The following is a 20,398-nucleotide window of genomic DNA, read 5'->3' on the forward strand; positions in this document are numbered from 1 at the left end:
TAACTGTAGGGCAGATGTCCAGCATCTCAGACTGGGACTTCTCTGCCGTTAGGGACTGGGTCTGTCCACCTGGCACCTGGGAATGCTTGGCTGAGACTCCCCTCTCTCCTTCTTCTCTTCCAACAGAGTAGCCACAAACCAGAAGGTGCGGGAGCAGGTGCGCCTGGAGCTGAGTTTCGTTAACTCAGACCTGCAGATGCTCAAGGAGGAGCTGGAGGGGCTCAACATCTCAGTAGGAGTGTACCAGAGCACAGAGTAAGTCCACACCCACCTCTGGGGTGGTGCGCACAGAGGCTGGCGGCCCTGGCTGCGGGAAGTGAGGCAGTGATTGGATTTGGCCTTGAGCTGAGTGCCAGGCTACAGGGACGAGTCTGTGGAACTGGATGGGAAATACCTGGATTATTGGACCAAAGGACATTTGTCCTGGGGCCCTTGGGCGTGGTTTAGAGAATTGTGTGAGTCTGTGGGAAGGTTTGATCTATCACGCCGGCTGCTGGTGGTTCTGTGGAGAGATGTCCTAGAAGCGCCTCTCTGGGTAGCTGTGAGAGCTGGCCTTCCAGACAGGGCCGTGTGGCCCAGCCATGTCCCTTCGGCCCTCTACCAAGCACAGGGCCTGGCCCTGGTCTTCCTCTTGATAGGATGCAAGAGTCATAACGACTTTTATAGGGATACTTCACAACAAAGATTAGGGGAGCCACCCAAGTCTCCAAGAAGACAGTGCAATGGAGGCACTTCAGAAATATATCCTGTTAAATATTTGAGAAATGAATGTTCTTCTTCAGAAGCATTCTTTAGGGAGTGTTTGCGGGTGGTGGAATATTGAGGTGTGGCCATCAGAAAAGCCCAGAAAGTCTTCCACCCAGGATGAGCTACTTTTTTTTGAGGGGGTGGGATGGGGTGTAGAGGTGGTAGAATCCCCTGTTAAAGAAGAAATAACTCCAAAAAAGGTTTATATGTTTTTCTTTCGGGGAAGGGAGGTGTCTCAAAAAGTGGGTGGCCTCCAGGGGAAACTCAAGCACAAAATAGTTCACTGGATTAACAGAAGGAAGACCTTGGAATCGGAAGCCTCTGCGGTCCTGGCTTTTGGAAGCCCAAGCCCTGCTGCTCTTTCTCTGGTGCTGGGCCTGGCCACCTCGCCTATGGGCTCCCAGTGTAGTTTGAAAGCCCGGTCAGCCGCAGTGCACAGAAGGTTTTCCCTGCCCAAACATGGGAGTTGAATTCCACTGTTTGCCCAAAATGGTCCAGTTCCTCGAAGAGGCGAGGCGGGCACACTTTAATAATAAATGGACATTGTTTCATACTGGCATTTGCTGTGTTACACAGCAAGGCTGTACCCCGAAGGGGGCAGTGTCCCTCTGTGGTTACTGTGGCTCTGGAGCGGCCTCAGTTGTCCGCTGTGTTATTGAGGAGAGGGGAGACGTGCAGAATCCCAGGAGCACCTTGTGCTTGCATCCTCTGGCCCAGCCATTTCCACAGCTGTGCCTTTGCTTAGCACGTTCACAGGTCCTCCCCTGGGCAGTGGGGCCAGGATTTGGTAGCTGGTGCTGAGAGAAAACCTTGATTGCATCCTTGCCCTGGTACTGTACCAGTGGCAGCTGTCACTCTGTGGGACAGACACCATTTTGTCCTAGTCAACATTGTGACTTCTTCCTGCTTCTCTAATCTGCTCCCCCCTGCAAAAAATTTTAAAAATATTGTTTCCTTCCTGAAACTGTAGATCTTTAAACACTTCTGGGAGGTAGGCAGGGAAGAAGTGGTCTCACTGTGCAGATGAGAAAACTAAGCACCACACTGGGGCTTGGTCCTCAGGACTCCTGTTGCTCCTCTTCTTGCCTGGACGTCATGGGAAGAGTAGCGGTTGCCTCCAGCCCCAGTGGGCTGAGGAGGGATGGCACTGGTGCCTGGAGGTCGAGGCCTGGCTTGCCCTCAGGTCCCTCCGCCACACTCCAGCCTCTAGGAGGCTTTGGGGAAGCCGCATACCTGGGCTGTGTCTCACCTGTGCTGAGCACAGCTGTGCCACAGTGGCAGTTTCACTTTACAGCCCATTGTCCGGCTCACCGTGCCTGCATTCCTAGCCTTCTCTCTGGGCTGGGCTGGAGGTCTCCTGTTACAGGTCAGGGAGCTAAATCCCTCTTTGCAGAACATAGGCTGCACTGGTCCACTTCCTGCTGGCCCTGCCCCTAGGAATGTGGGCTCAGGGAGCACTCGTAGGGCAGCCTGTGGGGTGACCCAGTGGTCACTGGGAGGCGCTGGGAGTGGAGATGAAATGGTGGGCTGATTCCCGCCCTGGGCTTGGAGCCGGGTGCACTGAGGTGTTGGATAGGCTTTCCCTGAACAGGTAAGTGGACACCTGGTGTGATGTGCCCCAAAGGACAAGGCACGCTGGGGTATTGCATGGGGAGACCCACTGTGATGAGAAGAGGAGGAGGAGGAGGGTGAGGGTGAGGACCGAAAGGACTCCCAGTGTGACAGGTCGCAGACTCAGGGCAGGAGGTAGTGAGCACCACACACACGGGCCTGGCACACGTGGGTTCTTGGCACACTCAGCACAGGACTGGGGTGGTGGTAGGGGCCTCGTATTTGGCTGGGGCATTCAGCCCTCGCAGGGAGTGGGATCCCTTTGTGAACAGAAGGAAGGGTGTGACCAGAGCTGTCTTTATGGAATGCAGGCCTGTCAGCTGGGCGCGTGCTGGACTGGCCTGAGGAGAGGGCTAGGGACGAGCTCAGCTGCTGGGGCAAGGCCATGGGGCACACAGTGGCTGGTCTGGGGTGCTCATATACCTTGTCATGTTCCTTGTAGGGAGGCATTCACAATTCCCTTGATTCCTCTTGGCCTGAAGGAGACCAAAGACGTTGACTTTTCAGTCGTCCTCAAGGTAAACCTCCAAGCACTGGGTCCGGGGCTCAGAGTTTAACGTGGAAATGGAGGACTGGTGTGCTCCTTGCAGTGCGTTGGGCTGCCTGTGCCAGGGGTCACTTGGTGTGTGCAGCGTGACTCTGAGCCCTCTCTTGGCCTGCTGCACAGAAAACAGGAACATATTCTGGCTCTCACCCTGTGCTGGCTCCAGAAGCTCCTCCTGTTTGCCTGGGGAAGGCGGGTTGGGGTCTGGGACTCCTCGGGAGGCCAAGTCAAGGTGCTCTGTGTGGGATGCTTGGGAATTTATTTTTGTTTTTGTTTTTGTTTTTCTTCCGGTACCAGGAATCGAACTTACGACCTTGCGCTTGCCAGGCAGGCGCTTTTGCCACTGAGCTAAATCCCCAGCCCTGGGATTTAAAAACTTTACCCCATATCAGTAGCTTTATTATTAAAATTGTTTAAGTGGTTTAGGCGATGTTTTTCAAAGACCAGCTCAAGTTTTTTCCCAGACATTTTATTATGGAAAATTTCTGAACTTATGGAAGAACTGAAAGACTTTTATAGTGAGCCCCTATATATTCACTATGTAGATTCTATCATTAACATTTGGCTTTATCACCATATACCTAAAACATTTTGCTTTATTGGTTATCTGTCCATTTATGCATCCTTGTTTCTATCCATCAGTCCATCTGATTTTGTGACACATTTAAAAGTAAATCAAAGATGTCAATTTACTACTCTTCAGTGCTTGAATAACTAGAGTTTTGGGTTGTTTTCTCCCCTAATTCCAGGGTGTCTGATCTCCTCTGTCCTTTAGCAGGTACTTACAGGCCCACCTGTGCCTGGCATTGTGCCTGGCAATGCCACAACCTGTGCCTTTGGGGTCCTGTTGGTCAGTGGAGGCCTGCATAGACAGTGACTCCAGTGGAGACACACAAGAGAGACTGTGTTTCTAGCCTGGGCCAGAAGACTGTTCCATGCCAAGAGTTTTTTCAACCCTCCGCCCACATTCCTCAATTTGAGGTTTGGGATTTTTTGGACTGGGGATCGAACACAGGACCTTATGAACACTAAGCACGCATTCTACCACTGAGCCACACTCCCAGCCCTGTTGTGGGTTTGGGATATAATGAATCACTTTGAACTGCCACCTAGGAGGAGACAAGAGAACGAGGGGAAGGCTGTGCCTGTCTCTGAGCTTTAACAGCATAGGCATGAGAGATAGGAATGAATCCCAGCATGGTGAGAAATGCTTCAAAGAATTATGTTTCTTTCCACAGTAATCCTGTTCAGTGACTCATCTCAGACCATTTTCAGTTGAGAAAAGAAAAAAAAATTATCATATGGCATTTTGACCACTGTAAAATTTATCTATTAAGAGCAGTTGGAAGCTGAGTGTGGTGATACCCGCCTGTAATCCCATTATTTTGGAAAGCTGAAGTAGGAGAATTGCAAATTCATTCCCAGCCTGGGCAATTTAATGAGACCCTGTCTCAAAATAATAATAATAATAAAAAAAGGGTGGGTGTATGTAGTTTAGTGTGGAGGTCCTAGATTCAGTTACCAGTACTGGAGTTTGGGGAGCAATTAATACTTTGAAAGCATTTGCACTGTGAGTTTCTCTTTGCCTGAGGCCTCTTCAATTGCAGTTTTGTTTAAATCCAGATTACAGACCCTCCCTGGAAGGCTGAGGTTAGGCTGGAATGGGAGAAGGGCAGTTGGTTGTATTTCAGGACTCAGGTTTAACAGAAAGTTGATTTTCTAGGTAGAAAACATCTCAGGGACAGCAGCTTTATGCTAGCTTCTCAAGGCTGCCTGCACTTTTAGCTGTAACTTGTCATTTTGTGGGATTTGAGACAATCCATATATTTGTAGAATGCCTTTAGTTGTATTTATAGAGTAATTTATTTAAGATTTAATTTGTCTGTTGCTTGGTCCCGGAGCTACAGGAATGCAGGCATTTTAAAGGATTCTATTGAAGAAACTTGGGAAATTTATGAGCATCTGTAAGGATCCAAACAGGTCACAGGCTGAATTCCACATTAAAGCAGGAGAAAAAAAATCCCACGTTGTGGGCACTGATAACTGCTATTCAGCCTTGCCTTCTAACCACATCATTTCAGCCTAAAAGGGACTCTATGGATGTCAGGCATCCAAAATGAGAATGTTTGGGGCACTTTTTATTTTCTGCCTTCCACATTTGTGCTTGAGAGAAACACAGGTCCCAGAGAAGGGGTTCTATGAACTGAATGGGGGAGTTGCACGGAATGTTTAAGGTCAGGATAGCATCATGGTGTGATTTTGTTCTATGTTAAAGAAATGGGTTTTATTTCTGTGTTTGTTTTTTTGAAACAAATTCTCCCTCTGTGGTATAGGCTGGCCCAGAACTCATTGTCTTGTCTCTGACTACTGGGATTACAGGTGTTCGCCACCACTTTTGGCTAAGAAATAAGGTTTAAATGGCCACATTAAAAGTCACCACCAAAGCTGGGTGTGGTGACATATGACTATAATCTCAGCACTTGGGAGGTTGAGGCAGTAGGACCACCTTGAGTTCAAGGCCAGCCTGGACTACATAGTGAGACCCTGTCTCAAAAAAAAAATTCCATTTTTAGAGAGTGGAAGGTTTTATTTGTTTCTATGTTTTGCCTTTAAATAGAGCTTCCCCTCTGCCCATGATTAAGAACATTATTGCAAACCAGGCATGGTGGCATATGCTGGTGATCCCAGCACTTGGGAGGCTGAAGTGGGGGGATTTTCAGTTCAAGGCTAGCTTGGACTACAGAGCAAGATTCTATTTCAAAAGATCAAAAAAGAGAAACAAAAATTTAAAAAAAAAACAAAACCCAGAAAATATTAGCGCAGAATATCCAGAAAACACCAGGCAGGACTTGTAAAGAACCCCCTCCTAGTGAGCTTTGTTACTTGCCCACTATGGTATTTAATCTCTGCCCCTCCAGATCTTTTCCTCTAATCAGGGCCCTCCCTGGGGAGGGCATCGTGAGGGTCAGACAAGACTGGTCCCTTGAGAGTGTCTTTCCTACTCCCTTGCCTTTCTTCCTCTCCTTCCTGCTGGGCAGGCATCTGTAGGCCCCTGCTGTGGCTTCCTATTCAGTGTGGCCGAGAGGGGAAGCAGCAGCTGGACATGGGCGGGTGGTCAGAGGGAGGTCCTGGGTTCCTTGCCTCCCCCAGCTGCCATTTGCATTCTTCTAGGGAAGGCCACGGGGCAGTGGGTGGGGTGGAGGTGGGGTGGGGGTGGGTACTGGCTGCCTACCTGGATAGCCACCTCTGGAGTTCCCAAACGGCTTCTTTCCCTGGGCCTTCCAGCTGCTGGGGGTTCAACTATTATTGTTATTTTTTGTTTTGTGCACTGGGATCCAGCCCAGGGCCTTGAGCATGCTGGGCAAGTGCTTTCCCGCTGAGCTGATTCCTCAGCCCTGGGGTTCTATTCTAATGGATTCGAGAGCCCTGCCCCGGTGGTTTCCCTTAACTCTGCCCACACCACTATAATAGTAACAGTCCCTTCCTTAAATTCCCATCAGCCCCACCATTTGTGTGGCCCCTCCTTCCTGCCGACCCCAGGGCTCTGCTGTCCTTTGGGGAAAGAGCCTCGCGCTGGCAGTTCCCAGGCCCTGCACTGTGAGAGGAGCCAATCCAGTCGCAGAGCTGGTCCCTTGGAGAGCTGGGACTGATAGCGGTGTTTTATGTTGCTGTGGGGACATTGCTGCATTGTTATCTACCTGATTCTTAAATCTCCTGCATCTGCCTCTGATCCCTATCTGGCTCTGTTGTCTCCCGCGGTGCACTGTTATCTTGTGGTGCACTGTTATCTTGCTGCAGGCGCTGCTCTCACCTGTGCCTTTATACTCCTGGTAGAGCAAGCCTCCTTTGTTCCTGTGCTTTTCCTAAATTATTTGGCTTTCCCCCCACATTTTTGTTTCCGTGTTGTGGCCAAAATTGCATCTTTACACTATTGCACATTTTTCTTTGAATATAATAATCTGTTCAATCGTTGGGGCCAACAAACAGCAAATTTTATAGGGGTAGGGACTCTATCTTTCAAAAATGATTTAATAAAAGTCAGGCATATTGATGCGCACCTGTAATCCCAGGACTCTGGGAGGCTGAGGCAAGAGGATCACAAGTTAAAGCCCTGCCTGGGCAAGTTAGCAAGACCCTGTTTCAAGATAAAAAACGGCTGGAGTTGTATCTCTGTGGTAGAATGCCCCTGGGTTCAAGTCCCCCGACTGGGAAAAATTAATAAATAAATGAAAGAAGGAACGAAATGTTATGCCCTTTAGTAAAGTGGAATAGTTGTCTGCTTAATTAAATTAACTTTATCGCTAAGAAAATCAGACATTTGTTGCTATTGTGAAAGGAATTGTCACATTTTTGTGACTGATTACTGCTTGTATCAGAAAAGAAGAATTTTTTTTCATTTAGACTTGGCTATTTGGCTACTTTATTGAATTCTTATTATTTTGGTGATTTTTCAGCCGCTACTGTTGGATTTTATAACTGCTGTTATTTTGTCAAAAATTTGTATTTCTTTTTTTAGTATGCATCATTGTTTTTTCAAATTTGTGGGCTAGAGAACTTTCAGAATTATACTAATACCAGTGACAGAAGTCCTGCCACTTTCTTTTTTTTTTTTTGGTTTTTCTCCGGTACCGGGAACCAAACTCACAACCTTGCGCTTGCCAGGCAGGCGCTTTTGCCGCTGAGCTAAATCCCCAGCCCATAAATTTCTTTTTATGCTTTTTATTTATTTTTTTTTTTTTTTTTTGGTTTTTCTCCGGTACCGGGAACCGAACTCACGACCTTGCGACCTTGCGCTAGAAGGCCTTATTTTGTCTCTGATGTTTGTAGTGGGTCTCAGCTAAATTTTTTTTTTTTTTTTTTTAAACAGGGTCTCACTAAGTAGTTCAGGCTGCTCTTGAACTCACTATGTTGTATCCCAGGCTGGTCTTGAACTTGTAGCAGTCCTCCTGCCTCGGCCTCCTGAGTGCTGGCATTCCAGGACTGTGCCACAATGCCAGAATACATTTAATCTATCCTAGTTTACTAAGTTTCAAGAATCACAATGTATTCATTTATTAATTTCTTGGTTTTTGAGCCTGGGTCCTGCTAAATCACTAAATTGCCCAGGTTTGGCTTAACTTGTTATGCTCCTCCTGTCACAGCCCCCCATAGTGCTGGGATTCCAGGCATGTGCCATCATGCCTGACTTCACATTGGTATTTCGTCAAAATCCTCTTTGACTTTTATGAGGCGAACATGGGTTTCTCTTTCGACTTTCTATTTTAAGTGTAATTCCTCTCCTTTTAAGAAAACCATTGCTGTCCACGGCAGAGGTGGGCAGGGATGTGGATGCGGTCCTGTGTGAGGGAGACGGGTGGCCCGAATCCCTGGGTGGTGCTGAGTGAACACACAGCAGCGCCTCGGCCCTGGCTCTGGCTTGTCAGCTGGGGAGCCCGAGATGGACTTTGTCCTGCTGACCATCCTCACTGTTGCTAACATTATTGATGCAGTATGAAAACCATTCCCAGTTTTACATATGGCCATTGTATTAGAGAGAGGCCGATTCCAGCCACCACGCAGAGTCAGGAAGAAAGCCTGATGACAGAAGACGGTAGGGCAAGTGTGTGCCGTGTGGTGGCACGTGCCTGTGGGGTGGCTTGAGCTCACAGTTAGAGACCAATCTTGGCCACATAGGCTCACTGGGGTTGTCTAAAAATGACCAAATTATAAAATATATTTTTAAATTAAAATTTAAGGAAACGTTTACATTTTCCTAGACTCATCAAGACGTCTGTTAGGGATTTATTTTAAGGGATTGATGAGAGATGTACACAGGGATGACTGTCAGAGTATTATAGTTCATTGTAAAAACCTTGGAAATGATTTTGGCATCTTATCTGGTGGAAGTTAAGTAAAATCTTGTTACAGGTGAACACATGGCAGGTGCTCGGTTTGTTGAAGACGTGAATTGTGCACTCATTACACTCAAAGATTATAGAACACTTAAGTGTCATGTCGTAGACTATTTTATGACATACGAAAACATTTGATAGGTCGCCAAGTTTAAAAAAGTGCATAGCCATTGTGTATGCAGTCCGTACTCACTTGTATAGTGTACACGTCCTAGAGTATGTTGTGTGTATGTGCGTGTGTATGCACTGAATGACACAAAAAGCATGTAAAGTGCGTGAATACAGACGCCTGGGAAAGGAGACTGATTGTCTGGCCAGCGTTCTTGGAGCCAGCCACAGCCAGCACCGAAGGACAGTGCTCTGTAGGAACACTGGCCGTGCCCCTCCCGTTATTCTGACGTCTTTTCTATAATACTTGCCATCATTAAATACAAATGGAGCATCCCTAATCGGAACATCTGAAGTACTTCAAATTCCGTAACTTTTAGAGTGCCAGCAGGATGCCTCAGGCAGAAAATTCCACACCATGAAATTTGGTTTCTTTTTTTCTTTTCTTTTTTTTCTTTTTGGTACCAGGAATCGAACTCAGGACCTTGCACTTGCCAGGCAGGTGCTTAAGCCACTGAGCTATATCCCTGGCCCTTTTTTTTTTTAAATTGAAACTTGGTTTCATGTACTCAGTTATTTAAAATAATGTATAAGCCAGAGATGGTAGTGCACACCTGTAATCCCAGCACTCTGGGAGGCAGAGGCAGGAGGATTGCGAGTATGAGCCCAGCCTTACCAACTTAGCAAGTTGAGGTGGGATGAGAGGAGGAGGAGGGGAAGAAGGGAAGAGAAGGAGACAGCAATGATGGGAGACAACAGCTCAGTGTGAAAGATCTGGGTTCAATACCTGGTACCAAAAAAATAGTATAATATTACTTTCAGTCTGTATATATGAGTATGAAATCATGGATTTTTGTGTTTAACTTGGGTCCCATATCTTATTGTGCATATGCAAATATTTTAAAATCTCAAGGCAAAACAAAACAAAACTGATACCAGAAACACTAATGGTCCCATGCATTTGGATAAAGGCAACTGTATATCACACAGTTTACTTATTTGCTATGCCTATTAGTGCTGTCTGTTTCTCCTTGTGAGAATATGAGCTCTAGTGGGGAGGGAAGAAGGATCTTTGGACACTGCCTGGCACATTGCAAGTGCCTGTCAGTGTTTATTGAATGACTCAGAGCAGTTGTCAGCCTCTGGGTTGTTGTAGACCCAGCTAGGGGTTAGGAGGCTCTCTGGGGTGTTCCTTTGTTGAAGTGCCAGAGCTGCCTTCACAAAGGTGCCAGCATGGACCCTGAGGGGAGCATCATTACATCCCCAGACAGATTTTCTTTATCCGGGGGATCTTGTGCCTAAGTGCTGAGGGGAACCCGAAGATTGAAGGTCTGAGCCCTTGAATATCTGTGATATCTGCCAGAAGTGTTTTATGTCATCAAGATATTTTAAAATAAAAAATAACTTCAGTATTTGACAGAGCAACAAATGGCAACATCTAAAAACATGAACAAAATCAAAAAATAAATCCTTGTACTCAGAAAATCATGACTGTGATAGTTATAAATCCGTTTCTCTAGTAAGTGCTGCCTGATACAGTATGCAGTCTCTCATATAGTTTTCTGCAGTGTGTATGTATGCACGCATGTGTAAGGAAGGTACATTTGACTTAGACCTTTAACACTGAACTCTGTCCCCAATTTTTATTTGTGAGATAGGGTCATACTAAGTTGTCCAGGCTGGGTTTAGTCTTTGGATTCCCCTGACTCAGCCTCCCAGAGTGCTGGGATTACATGTTTGTGGCACTATGCCCAGTCAGATTTATGTTTTTGAATCAGATTCTCTTTTTTTCCTTTTGTTTGGTTTCGTTTTTGGTGTTGGAACTGGAAGGAAGCCAGGGCCTTGTGCACGTATAGCAGGTACCCTACCACAGAGTTGTATCCCAGGGCTCTTAGGTCATATCTTACAGTATCTGATCATTTTTCTTCAAGGATTTTATCCTGGAACATTACAGTGAAGATGGTTATTTGTATGAAGATGAAATCGCAGATCTGATGGATCTGAGGCAGGTAAGTTTTGTGTGCGGAGCTGGAGGATGGCTGCTGGTCTTTGCCAAGTCCTTGGTATACTTGTGATCCTGGAGAATTGAGGACAGTTGGAGGTGATGGGATGGAATCACCTACTCCACTTGCTGCCTAAGAAAACCATAGAAAGGTAGACACCTGCCTGTCTTTAGGCCCTTGGATCCAGGGGCCCCTGACTTCCTCTCAGGCCGTTTGCGCCCCTCCTGAGTTCATTACATGGGCAGCTGAGCCCACAGAGCTGAGAAACTGAGAGGCACCTGTTCCGTGTGCAGCGCATGGTGGTCAGCGTGTCCTGTCCCGCTCACCCCTCTGCCTGTGTCTTCCCTACAGGCTTGTCGCACACCCAGCCGGGATGAGGCGGGGGTTGAACTGCTGATGGGCTACTTCGTCCAGCTGGGCTTTGTGGAGAGCAGATTCTTCCCGCCCACCTGCCACATGGGGCTCTTGTTTACCTGGTAGGTGCCTGAGGTCTGTGCAGGTGTTTTCCCAGGTCCTGATCTGCCCACATCTATTGCAGGCCCCCCTTCTGCCCTGCAGTGCCCTCTTTCTGCCTTTGGTGTGTATACAACAGTGGGGTGAGGTGTGTCAGCAGGTGGATACTTACGATGGGGATCATAAATAAGGCTCCAACAGAGGGTGGCTGATTGCATTTCAGAACAGAGGAGCCAAGGAGAAGAGTTTCTCTTCGGGGGAGGCTTATTGTGTCAATGGGGAGATACTGGAGCGCTGAAGTTGAACCAGTGGGAAGCAAGAGTCTCCGTCTAGATGGGACAGGGCTGTGGCGTGTGTGTGTGGGATTTGGGTTTTGTGCCAGTGACAAGTACAGCAAACATAGATTTTAAAAACTGAGGCAGAACCTTTGATTCTTTTCCAGAGTTGGTATTTTCAAAGGTTAGTGTAATTTCCATACTTGGAGGTGCCACGCCTCCTATGTGAGAGTGTAGGGGTGTGGGTAGGAGGGAAGGAAATCCTAATCAGAGCTGAGGTGCCTTTCCAGGAATGAGCTTTACTGCAGCAGGTGGACAGCTCCTGATGCTTTCCTTTTGGGAAGGAAATGCAGGGACTTCATGTGGAGACACAGTGCACCCATGCCAGGGACAGGGAAGGTGGCTTCCCTGTCATCTTTGATTAGGAAGATGCTCCCTGCTTGCCTCCTGCGTTAAAGCATGTGTTTAACAATCCTGAGTCTTAAACTTCAGGAAGAATTGCTACATTTCACTTAGGAGAATATATATATGTATGCATTCTTTCTTAAGAGCAGTTACAGGTTCACAGCCAATTGAGCACAAAGCGTAGAGTTCCTATATCCCCCTCTCGCTGTAGATGTTTGTTGCCCTTTACCGCTCACACCCCTGCCACCGAGGTTGGTTTGTCGCAAAGGATGGACACACCTGACACAGCTTTATCACCCAGAGTCCATAGTGTGGTAGGTTTCCTCTGGGTGTGGAATACTGTCTGGGTTTTGATGAGCAAAAGGACACTCCCTTCCCGTCATAGGAATGTGCAGGATGGTTTCACTGCCCTTCAGATCCTCTTTGTCCTTCTCTTCATTTCCTAGCAGCCGCTGATCTTTTCACCATCTCCATAGCGGTGCCTTTTCTAGAACATCACATGATTGGAGTAGACAGTAGATAGCTTTTTTCACTGAGTGGTAACATTGTTTCCTCCGTGCCTTTTCATGGCCTGCCAGCTTGTTTCTTTTTAGTGCTGACTGATATTCCGTAGTCTGGATGTATAGTCTGGATGTATCCGTCTGTTTCTCCATTTACTTGCCGAGGGACATCTTAGTTAAGAGGCCTTTTTTAAATCCCCAGGACTGGGGATTTAACCTAGGGCCATTACACTGAAGTATTTTTTCAATTTTTAATTTTGAGCTAAGGTCTTGCCAAAGTCTCTCAGTTGCCCAGACTGTGATCAAAGTTTTGATCTCCCTGCCTCAGCTTTCCAGAGTGCTGAGATTATAGGTGTGCACCACCATCGCCAGCTGAGAGGCTGTACTTCTGTGTGTGATGGTGGTGAGTCTTTAAATCAGGCTGATCAGACCTCTCATCTTGCTTGGCAACAAGTCTTATTGCATGTGTATCTTTGGATTTTACTTAAGAAATAAATTTTGCCCAAATTCATCTAAAGTGGTGTTAACTAGCCAAGTAGCCCTGTCTTCTCAGAACACACTTCTTTTAAATAGGTATGATTCCCTCACCGGGGTTCCGGTCAGCCAACAGAACCTGCTGCTGGAGAAGGCCAGCATCCTGTTCAACATCGGAGCCCTCTATACCCAGATCGGGACCCGGTGCAATCGGCAGACTCAAGCTGGGCTGGAGAGTGCCATGGACGCCTTCCAGAGAGCTGCAGGTGGGTCCCTGCCGGGGCTGCCTCACACAGCCTGGACCCTGCTAGCGGAGGGTCACAGGTCCTCTGCAGACCCATGCTTGGCCTTGCAAGCCTGAGAGGGCCAGGCCCATTTCCAGCACGGGTGTGACTTCCCGTCCGAGGACTTGCTTGATGGTTCAATTCGTGTGGGCTTGGTCTGGGACGGCTCCTGTACAGTGAGGCGCGTGTGGTGACTGGTTAATCAAACGAGTGGTCCCCAGGATGCCAGGGAAGAGCCATTCCTTTCACTCTACGGAGGGATGGAATAACTTCTCCCGAACTATGAAAAAGTAGGCTTTGGTTTATCTAGTTTTGTTTTTTTTCCGGTACCGGGGATCGAACTCATGACCTTGTGCTTGCCGGGCAGGCGCTGTGCCACAGAGCTAAATCCCCAGCCCCAGGCTTTGGTTTATCTTATCAACGATATATAGTCCCCTTTATCCATGGGGGACGAGTTCCAAGATTCCCGGTAGATATGTGAAACTGTGACAGTACTGGACCATTTATAGAGTATGTTTTCACCTGTACGGACATTCCTATTATGTAGTTTAATTTATGGACTAGACACAGTAAGAAATTGACAACTATAATAATAAAATAGAACAGTTAGAAAAATATGCTGTCATAGAAGGTATTTTTTGGCGGGGGTGGGATGTGGGGAGAGACGGGGTCTCACTGTGTAATTCAGGCTAGTCTTAAGCTCACTATGTAGCCCAGGCTGACCTCGAACTTGCAGTGATTCTCCTGCCTCCTGGGTACTGGGAGTACAGTAGTGCCCCACCACACCCAGCTAAACTTTATGAATTGTTTATTTATTGACTCTACTCTCTCTTTCTTTCTTATTTGGCATTGGGGATTGAAGCAAGGGCTTTCTTACTGAGCAGCATTGCCAGACCTTCCTTTTTTCCTTCCTTCCTTCCTCCCTCCCTTCCTTCCTTCCTTCTTTCCTTCCTTCCTTCCTTCCTTCCTTCCTTCCTTCCTTCCTTCCTTCCTTCCATCTTTTTGAGACAGGGTGTCACTATGCAGTCAGGCTGGCCTTGAGCTCACTTTGTAGCCCAGGCTGGTCTCAAACTTGCAGCGGTCCTCCTGCCTCAGCCTCCCGAGTGCTGGGATTACAGGTGTGCACCACCATGCCTGGCTACCTTCTTTATTTTGAGACAGGATCTCACTAGTTTGCTCAGGTTGGGCTCAAAACTTTGATCCTCCTGCTGCAGCTGCCCAGAGTCCTGGGATTACAAGTGTGCACCGCCATGCCTGGCTTCATTTAATAGTTTTGGACTGAGGCTAACTGAAACCAAGGAAAGTCAGTCCCCTCAGTAAAGGGGACTCCTATGTTACCCTCTGTGCCTTTACCTGATCCTCGTTCTGCCAAGCTTGCTGTTCTCAGCCCTCTGTCTGGTGACATACAGGGACACCTTGGGCTTCTGTCAGCCTCTTCCAGGATTTCTAAATGTCTTTCCCATTTTAACCTCTTTTCCTGAAACTGTTTGCAGTGTGAACCAGATGCAAGGTGGAGGAGAAAGCCAGCTTAGTACCAGCCTGTAGAGAGCGGGGTCACCAGACCCCGTACGGGGAGAGCCTGGCATGCCTAGGGCATCTGAAGGGTCTGCGCTGCTCCCCTCTAGCAGGACCTGCGTCCAGGGCAGACCCAGTGTGGGTATGGTAGGCAAGCGCAGTGACCCCTGGAGCCGGCTCCATAGTCGTCCTGATCTTCCCACTGTCTCCATAGCGTTGCCTTTTCTAGAGCATCACATGGTTGGAGTCAGACAGTAGGTAGCTTTTTTCACTGAGTGATTGCATTTGTTTCTTCCATGCCTTTTCACGGCTTGCCAGCTTGTTTCTTTTTAGTGCCAACTGATACTCCATTGTCGTCTGGATGTACCAGTCTGGATGTACAAGCCTTCCTTTCCACTCTGCTCTGGGATGTCACGACCCCGCCCGTCCTCTCCTCCCACAGAGAGCCTGTCTGGTCCTCACATGGCTCTGCAAGCCTGTGAAGTACTGAAGCCTGGCCACCGAGAAATTTATTTGGTTAAAATGATATCCCTTGGCTGAAAAGATATCTAAGATCCTATCAGGGTGTCCATTTCTTTTTCTTGTTTTGGTTCTTTGAGACAGGGTCTGACTTGTAGCCCAGACTGACTTTGAACTAGAGATCCTCCTGCCTCTCAAGTGCTAGGGCATTCCGTTTCTTCTAGTGGAAAAATTCTGGTTTCATCTTTCTCTCTGCAGAATCTTCCTTTCTGCAGGGACACTTTGTGACCTATCTCCAGAATGTCAAAGGTGGACAGAAGGAAGGTAGAGAGCAGTGGGGAGTGTGGGGGAGCCCCAGGGGAGCAGCCAGCTGGAAGCAAGTGCCATCTTCCTGTGGGGTAGCAAAACCAGAAGAACTGGTTGGTGGAGGTTCATGTGGCAGAATCCGTTTCAGGTGTAACTTGATTATCAGTCAGTGCTCCGGACAGTTAATTTTCTACAGTATGGGAAAGTCAGCCGGGGGCCAAGGCATGAACTTGTCCGTGGAGTGGAGGAGACCTCTTCCTGAAGGCCTGGGGGAAGCCATGTCTCTGAGTGACCCAGGTGTCTCCTGGGCCCCCTCACTCGTTCCACCTGCTTTTGGCTTTCTCCCCCTGTCACAGGCCTGGTTAGGTGGAATTTCTCACATGTCCCAGATGAGACAGGAACAGAGGGGAGCCAGCCGCTTTCCTTGGTTGCTATAGATGTAAATGTTTTAGAAGAGAATGCACATTTTAAAAATTAGGATAAAATATATATCATAAAATTTTACAGTTTTTAATATTATTGTGGCAAAATATATGTAAGAAAAATTGCCATTCATTCATTTGTGGTGCTGGGGATTTCATCCAGGGCCTTTGCACTGAGCAATATCCTCGGCCCTTTTTAATTTAAAAAAAAAAAAATTTTTTTTTTGGTACTGGGAATCGAACCCCGGGCCTCATGCTTGCCAGAGAGGCGCTGTGCTGCGGAGCTACATTCCTGGCCCAATTTTTTTTTTTTAAAATTTTGAGACAGTCTTGCTAGGTTGTCCAGGCTAGGCTTGAACTTGCATTCCTCCTGCTTCATCCCCCTAGCATGGTGGGATCACAGCTGTGCCCCACCACACCCAGCAGTTTTAACCATTTTTAACTGTAGGGTTCAGTGGCTTTACGTACCCATAGCACCACCTCCCACCTGCGCAGAATGCTGTCATCATTCACACCAGAGCACTGTGCCTATTAAACAACAGCTTCCTCTCTCCTTCCCCAGCTCCTGGTAACCTCTGGTCTGCTCTCTGTCTCTGTGAATTTGACTGTTTCAGGTACTTCACTAAGTAGAATAATGTCGTATTCATCCTTTTGTGACCATAATGTCTCCATTCTTGCTGTAGCATGTGTCAGCATTTCATTCCTTTTCTTTTTATTTTCTTTTTGTGGTAGCGGGGATAAAAACCAGGGCCACGCGCATGCTGAGTGCATGCCGTGTCTACCACTGACCTACAGCACCAGCCCTGTACTCCTTTCTAAGGCTGCAGAATATCCCACTGCATGTGTGTGCCAGGCTTACATACTCATCTGTCGATAGGCATTTGATTATTTCTACCTTTGGCTCTTGTGAATAATGCTGTGACTAACAGGAGTGTACAAGTTTCAGTTAAATTCCTGGTTTTTTGTTGTTGTTGTTGTTGTTTTTGTTTTTATCTTTTTGAGACAGGGTCTCGCTATGCAGTTCAGGCTGACCTTGAGCTCACTTTGTAGCCCGGGCTGGTCTCGAACTCGCAGCAATCCTCCTGCCTCAGCCTCCCAAGTGCTGGGATTACAGGCGTGCGGCACCACGCCCGGCTTAAATTCCTGTTTTTAATTCTTTGGGTATATATGTAGGAGTGGAATTGCTGGGTAATATAATATTTCAGAATCACTTTTTAAAAAGATGCTCTGGGATATCCTATACTGTATATTTTTGTTTTGTGGTGTTGGGACTCAAATCTAGGGCCTCACACATGCTGGCCGAGGACTGTACAACTGAGCTACAGTCCCAGCCCCAGCCCCAGCCCCAGCTTCATATTACTTCTGTCTTCTTCAGAGCAGCCTGGTGAAATACATATGATCCTCAACTAATGAACAAAAAAACTTGGAATTGTAGGGGTCTTAAACTACCTGAAGGAGACGTTCACTCATACTCCGAGCTACGACATGAGCCCCGCCATGCTCGGTGTGCTGGTCAGGATGATGCTCGCTCAGGCCCAGGAAAGTATCTTTGAGAAAATCAGCCTCCCTGGGATCCGGAATGAGTTCCTCTTGCTGGTGAAGGTGGCACAGGAGGCTGCCAAGGTAAGGCTTCCTAATTCCCGGGACTTTTAGGAAGGGGTGGGGTCGTGGGCATAGGTATGCTGGAGCAGTAAGGGGGTCCCACGGTGGCAGCTGGCCTGTCACCTGGGCGGTGTGCCCACCCTAGCCAGAGCTGCTGGCTCACATCTTCTTGGCACGTATCAGTGTTTCAGACACGCATCACTGATTCCATCTGTGGCTTAGCCTCAAAACCAGCCTAATGACGGGTGCTTGATCGCCCGGTTAACTCTGACATTGGTAGCACGAAGAATCGGTTGGCACGGTGCCCAGATTCCGGAGGGACCTCCGGCAGGGGCTGCTGCCTGAAAGAAAGGGCTCTTTTTCTGCACCCCCTGTGCTGGGCGTGCTCTTCCCGTGGCCCCTTCTCTTTCAGGTGGGAGAGGTCTACTGGCAGCTGCACACGGCCATGAGCCAGGCGCCCGTGAGAGAGAACATCCCCTACTCCTGGGCCAGCCTGGCCTGCGTGAAGGCCCACCACTATGCGGCCCTGGCCCACTACTTCACCGCCACTCTCCTCATCGACCACCAGTGTAAGGCTCGGGGCTCGGGGGTGGTGGGGAGTTGGTCAGGGTTGTGGGGATTCTGCGGGGAGTGGGAGCTGCCTTCCTGCCCTGGAGGTGCTCACAGCCTGAAGGCAGCGGGTGAGGAGGACATGTTGTCTAGGCAGCTGTCACTTGAGCCAGGCAGAATGGGTTATAGGCTCCTGTGGGGGAGTTTGGTTCTCCCTGGGATCTAGCAAATGAATTTTCACTTGGAATCTGCACTCCACGGGATAACAGAAGCTCAGTACTCAAGACAGGCAACAGTAAAAAAAGAAAGATAAGCAACATTTTAGTGTAGTAGTTTCCTTTTATATTTTTTAGCAGTGCTGGGGATGTACCCCACGCAAGGCAAGTGCTCTCCCACTGCGCTACATCACCAGCCCTGAGGTTGTATTTTAAATAAGTCAAAATTAATGCCCAAAATTTGTGATTACATTTTTAATAAAGACAGGGATACCATAAATAGATCTGTGCAGAGCCCTGTCAGAGATTAAGGCAAACAAGAAATTCACCATGGACTTTTTTTGGATTAATTTTGCTACTGAAAAAATTGCATGGGAGTATTATGTATGTTTATTAAATTCACATTATCCTCTTAAATGCTGATTCCTAGGTAAGTACCTCACTTTCCTCAGCCTAAGGGCTGGCTCTGATCAAGCGGTCAAGTGAGAGTGTTTTTCCATTTTATTATTTTAATTGTCAGAAATACATGTGTCTGTATAATGGGAAGTTATGATTTCTGTTTGGTGGGGCTTGAATCTGGGGCCTCATGCGTGTGGACAAGTGTTGTACCATGAGCTGCAGCTCCAGCCCTTCAGCAGGGGTTTTCGGTATAATCAGTGCTTATCAAGGCAGCCCCCGGCGTGACTGAACGGACAGCCTCTGAAGCCGGCCTGTTCAGGGGTATAGCTCCACTCTGCCACTGTCCAGCTCTGTGAGCTCAGACCATTTGCTTGGCTCCTCTGTGCCCGCTGTCTCATCTGTAAAATGGGGAGAGGAAGAGGAGCTGTAGTGGGAGCTGAGTCCCTGCACGCAAAGCTAAACCATGCCTTGTGTGCTGGAGACTGGGGAGGCGTTAGCTGCTGGTGCTTGCATTGTGTAGTCCCTGAGGCAGGGCAAGATGGGTGAACTGATGGAATTGCAGTGTCCCACGTGCTGTTGAGACACAGACGAGGCAGTGGTTCGTGCAGTCCTAGATGGCTTCCCGGAGGCGGTGACATTTGAGTTTGGCTTTTCTTTTTTTTTTTCTTTGTGATACTGAGGATTAAATCCACGGCCTTTGCACTGAGTTACATAGCCAGCTCTCTATCTTTCTATCTTTCTTTCTTTCTGTCTGTCTGTCTATCTGTCTATCTGAATTTTGAGATGGGGTCTCACTATGAGTTCCTTAAGGTTGGCTTGAACTTGTAGTCCTTCTGCCTGAGCCTCCTAAGGGGCTGTGATGACAGGTGTGTGAACATGCCTGACGAGTTTGGCTTTTCTAGCTGAATGTCAAGGGTGGCAGAGCCTCAGCCCAGAGAGGAGGCCCAGGGTGTGGGGCTGGTGGCCAAAGGCGGGTGGGAAGATGTGCTCCTGGAGGTGGGGTGAAGCAGTGGTGAGGCCTCTTTCTAGCTGTAGGGTCCACCAGAGGTGCGCAGGCCTGCCAGTAGCAGGGCCAGGGCTGTGCTAGGAGGTCCCAGAGGAGGGTAACTTGGAGGAGGTTGTGTATGGGGGCTCAAGGCCAAATTAGGAGTTGGTGTGGCTGGCCCAGCGAGCAAAGGCTGGGGCTGGGTTGTCTGGGCCGAGTCCGTCTCCCCGGACGCCTGGTGGAACCACAGAGGCAAGGAGCCTGGCAGGGTGGCTCCATCTCCGGGGATCTGACCGTGGCTGTCATTGCAGTGAAGCGAGGCGCGGACGAGGACCACCAGGAGCAGTGCCTGTCACAGCTCTACGACCACATGCCAGAGGGGCTGACTCCCCTGGCCACGCTGAAGAATGATCAGCAGCGCCGGCAGCTAGGTGCGTCCTGGAACAGTGCCCGGCGTGCTGCCCAGCAGGACTGGCCTCCAGGGGAGGGCTTGGGGGGGCAGGGCGTCCCACGGTATCATGGTGAGGCGCAGTCCTCTGGCTCAGGGTTCTCAGAGGTGCCCAGGCTGCTCACCGTGGAGGCAGGGCTGTGATCGGCTCCCAGCACTGTGGTGGCCCACGGGTGGCCCTTCGTCATCCTGCTGCATAAGGA

At 48.5% G+C, this 20,398-nt stretch overlaps 1 protein-coding gene across 1 annotated transcript in view; it reads left to right on the plus strand.

Moving 5' to 3' along the window:
• Positions 1-20,398, plus strand: part of Rhpn2 (rhophilin, Rho GTPase binding protein 2) — a gene marked incomplete at its 5' end in the record, with an annotated part of 44,148 nt that overhangs the window by 11,725 nt on the left and 12,025 nt on the right. Inside the window, 8 exon segments of the mRNA XM_013522388.1 lie at positions 127-255; positions 2,801-2,876; positions 10,833-10,910; positions 11,256-11,380; positions 13,111-13,277; positions 17,433-17,620; positions 18,012-18,168; positions 20,059-20,178. Coding sequence (XP_013377842.1) covers positions 127-255; positions 2,801-2,876; positions 10,833-10,910; positions 11,256-11,380; positions 13,111-13,277; positions 17,433-17,620; positions 18,012-18,168; positions 20,059-20,178 — 1,040 coding nt within the window.

This window comes from Chinchilla lanigera, unplaced genomic scaffold (assembly GCF_000276665.1).
Source record: "Chinchilla lanigera isolate Chin_1 unplaced genomic scaffold, ChiLan1.0 scaffold00067, whole genome shotgun sequence".
Classification (NCBI taxonomy): Eukaryota; Metazoa; Chordata; class Mammalia; order Rodentia; family Chinchillidae; genus Chinchilla; species Chinchilla lanigera.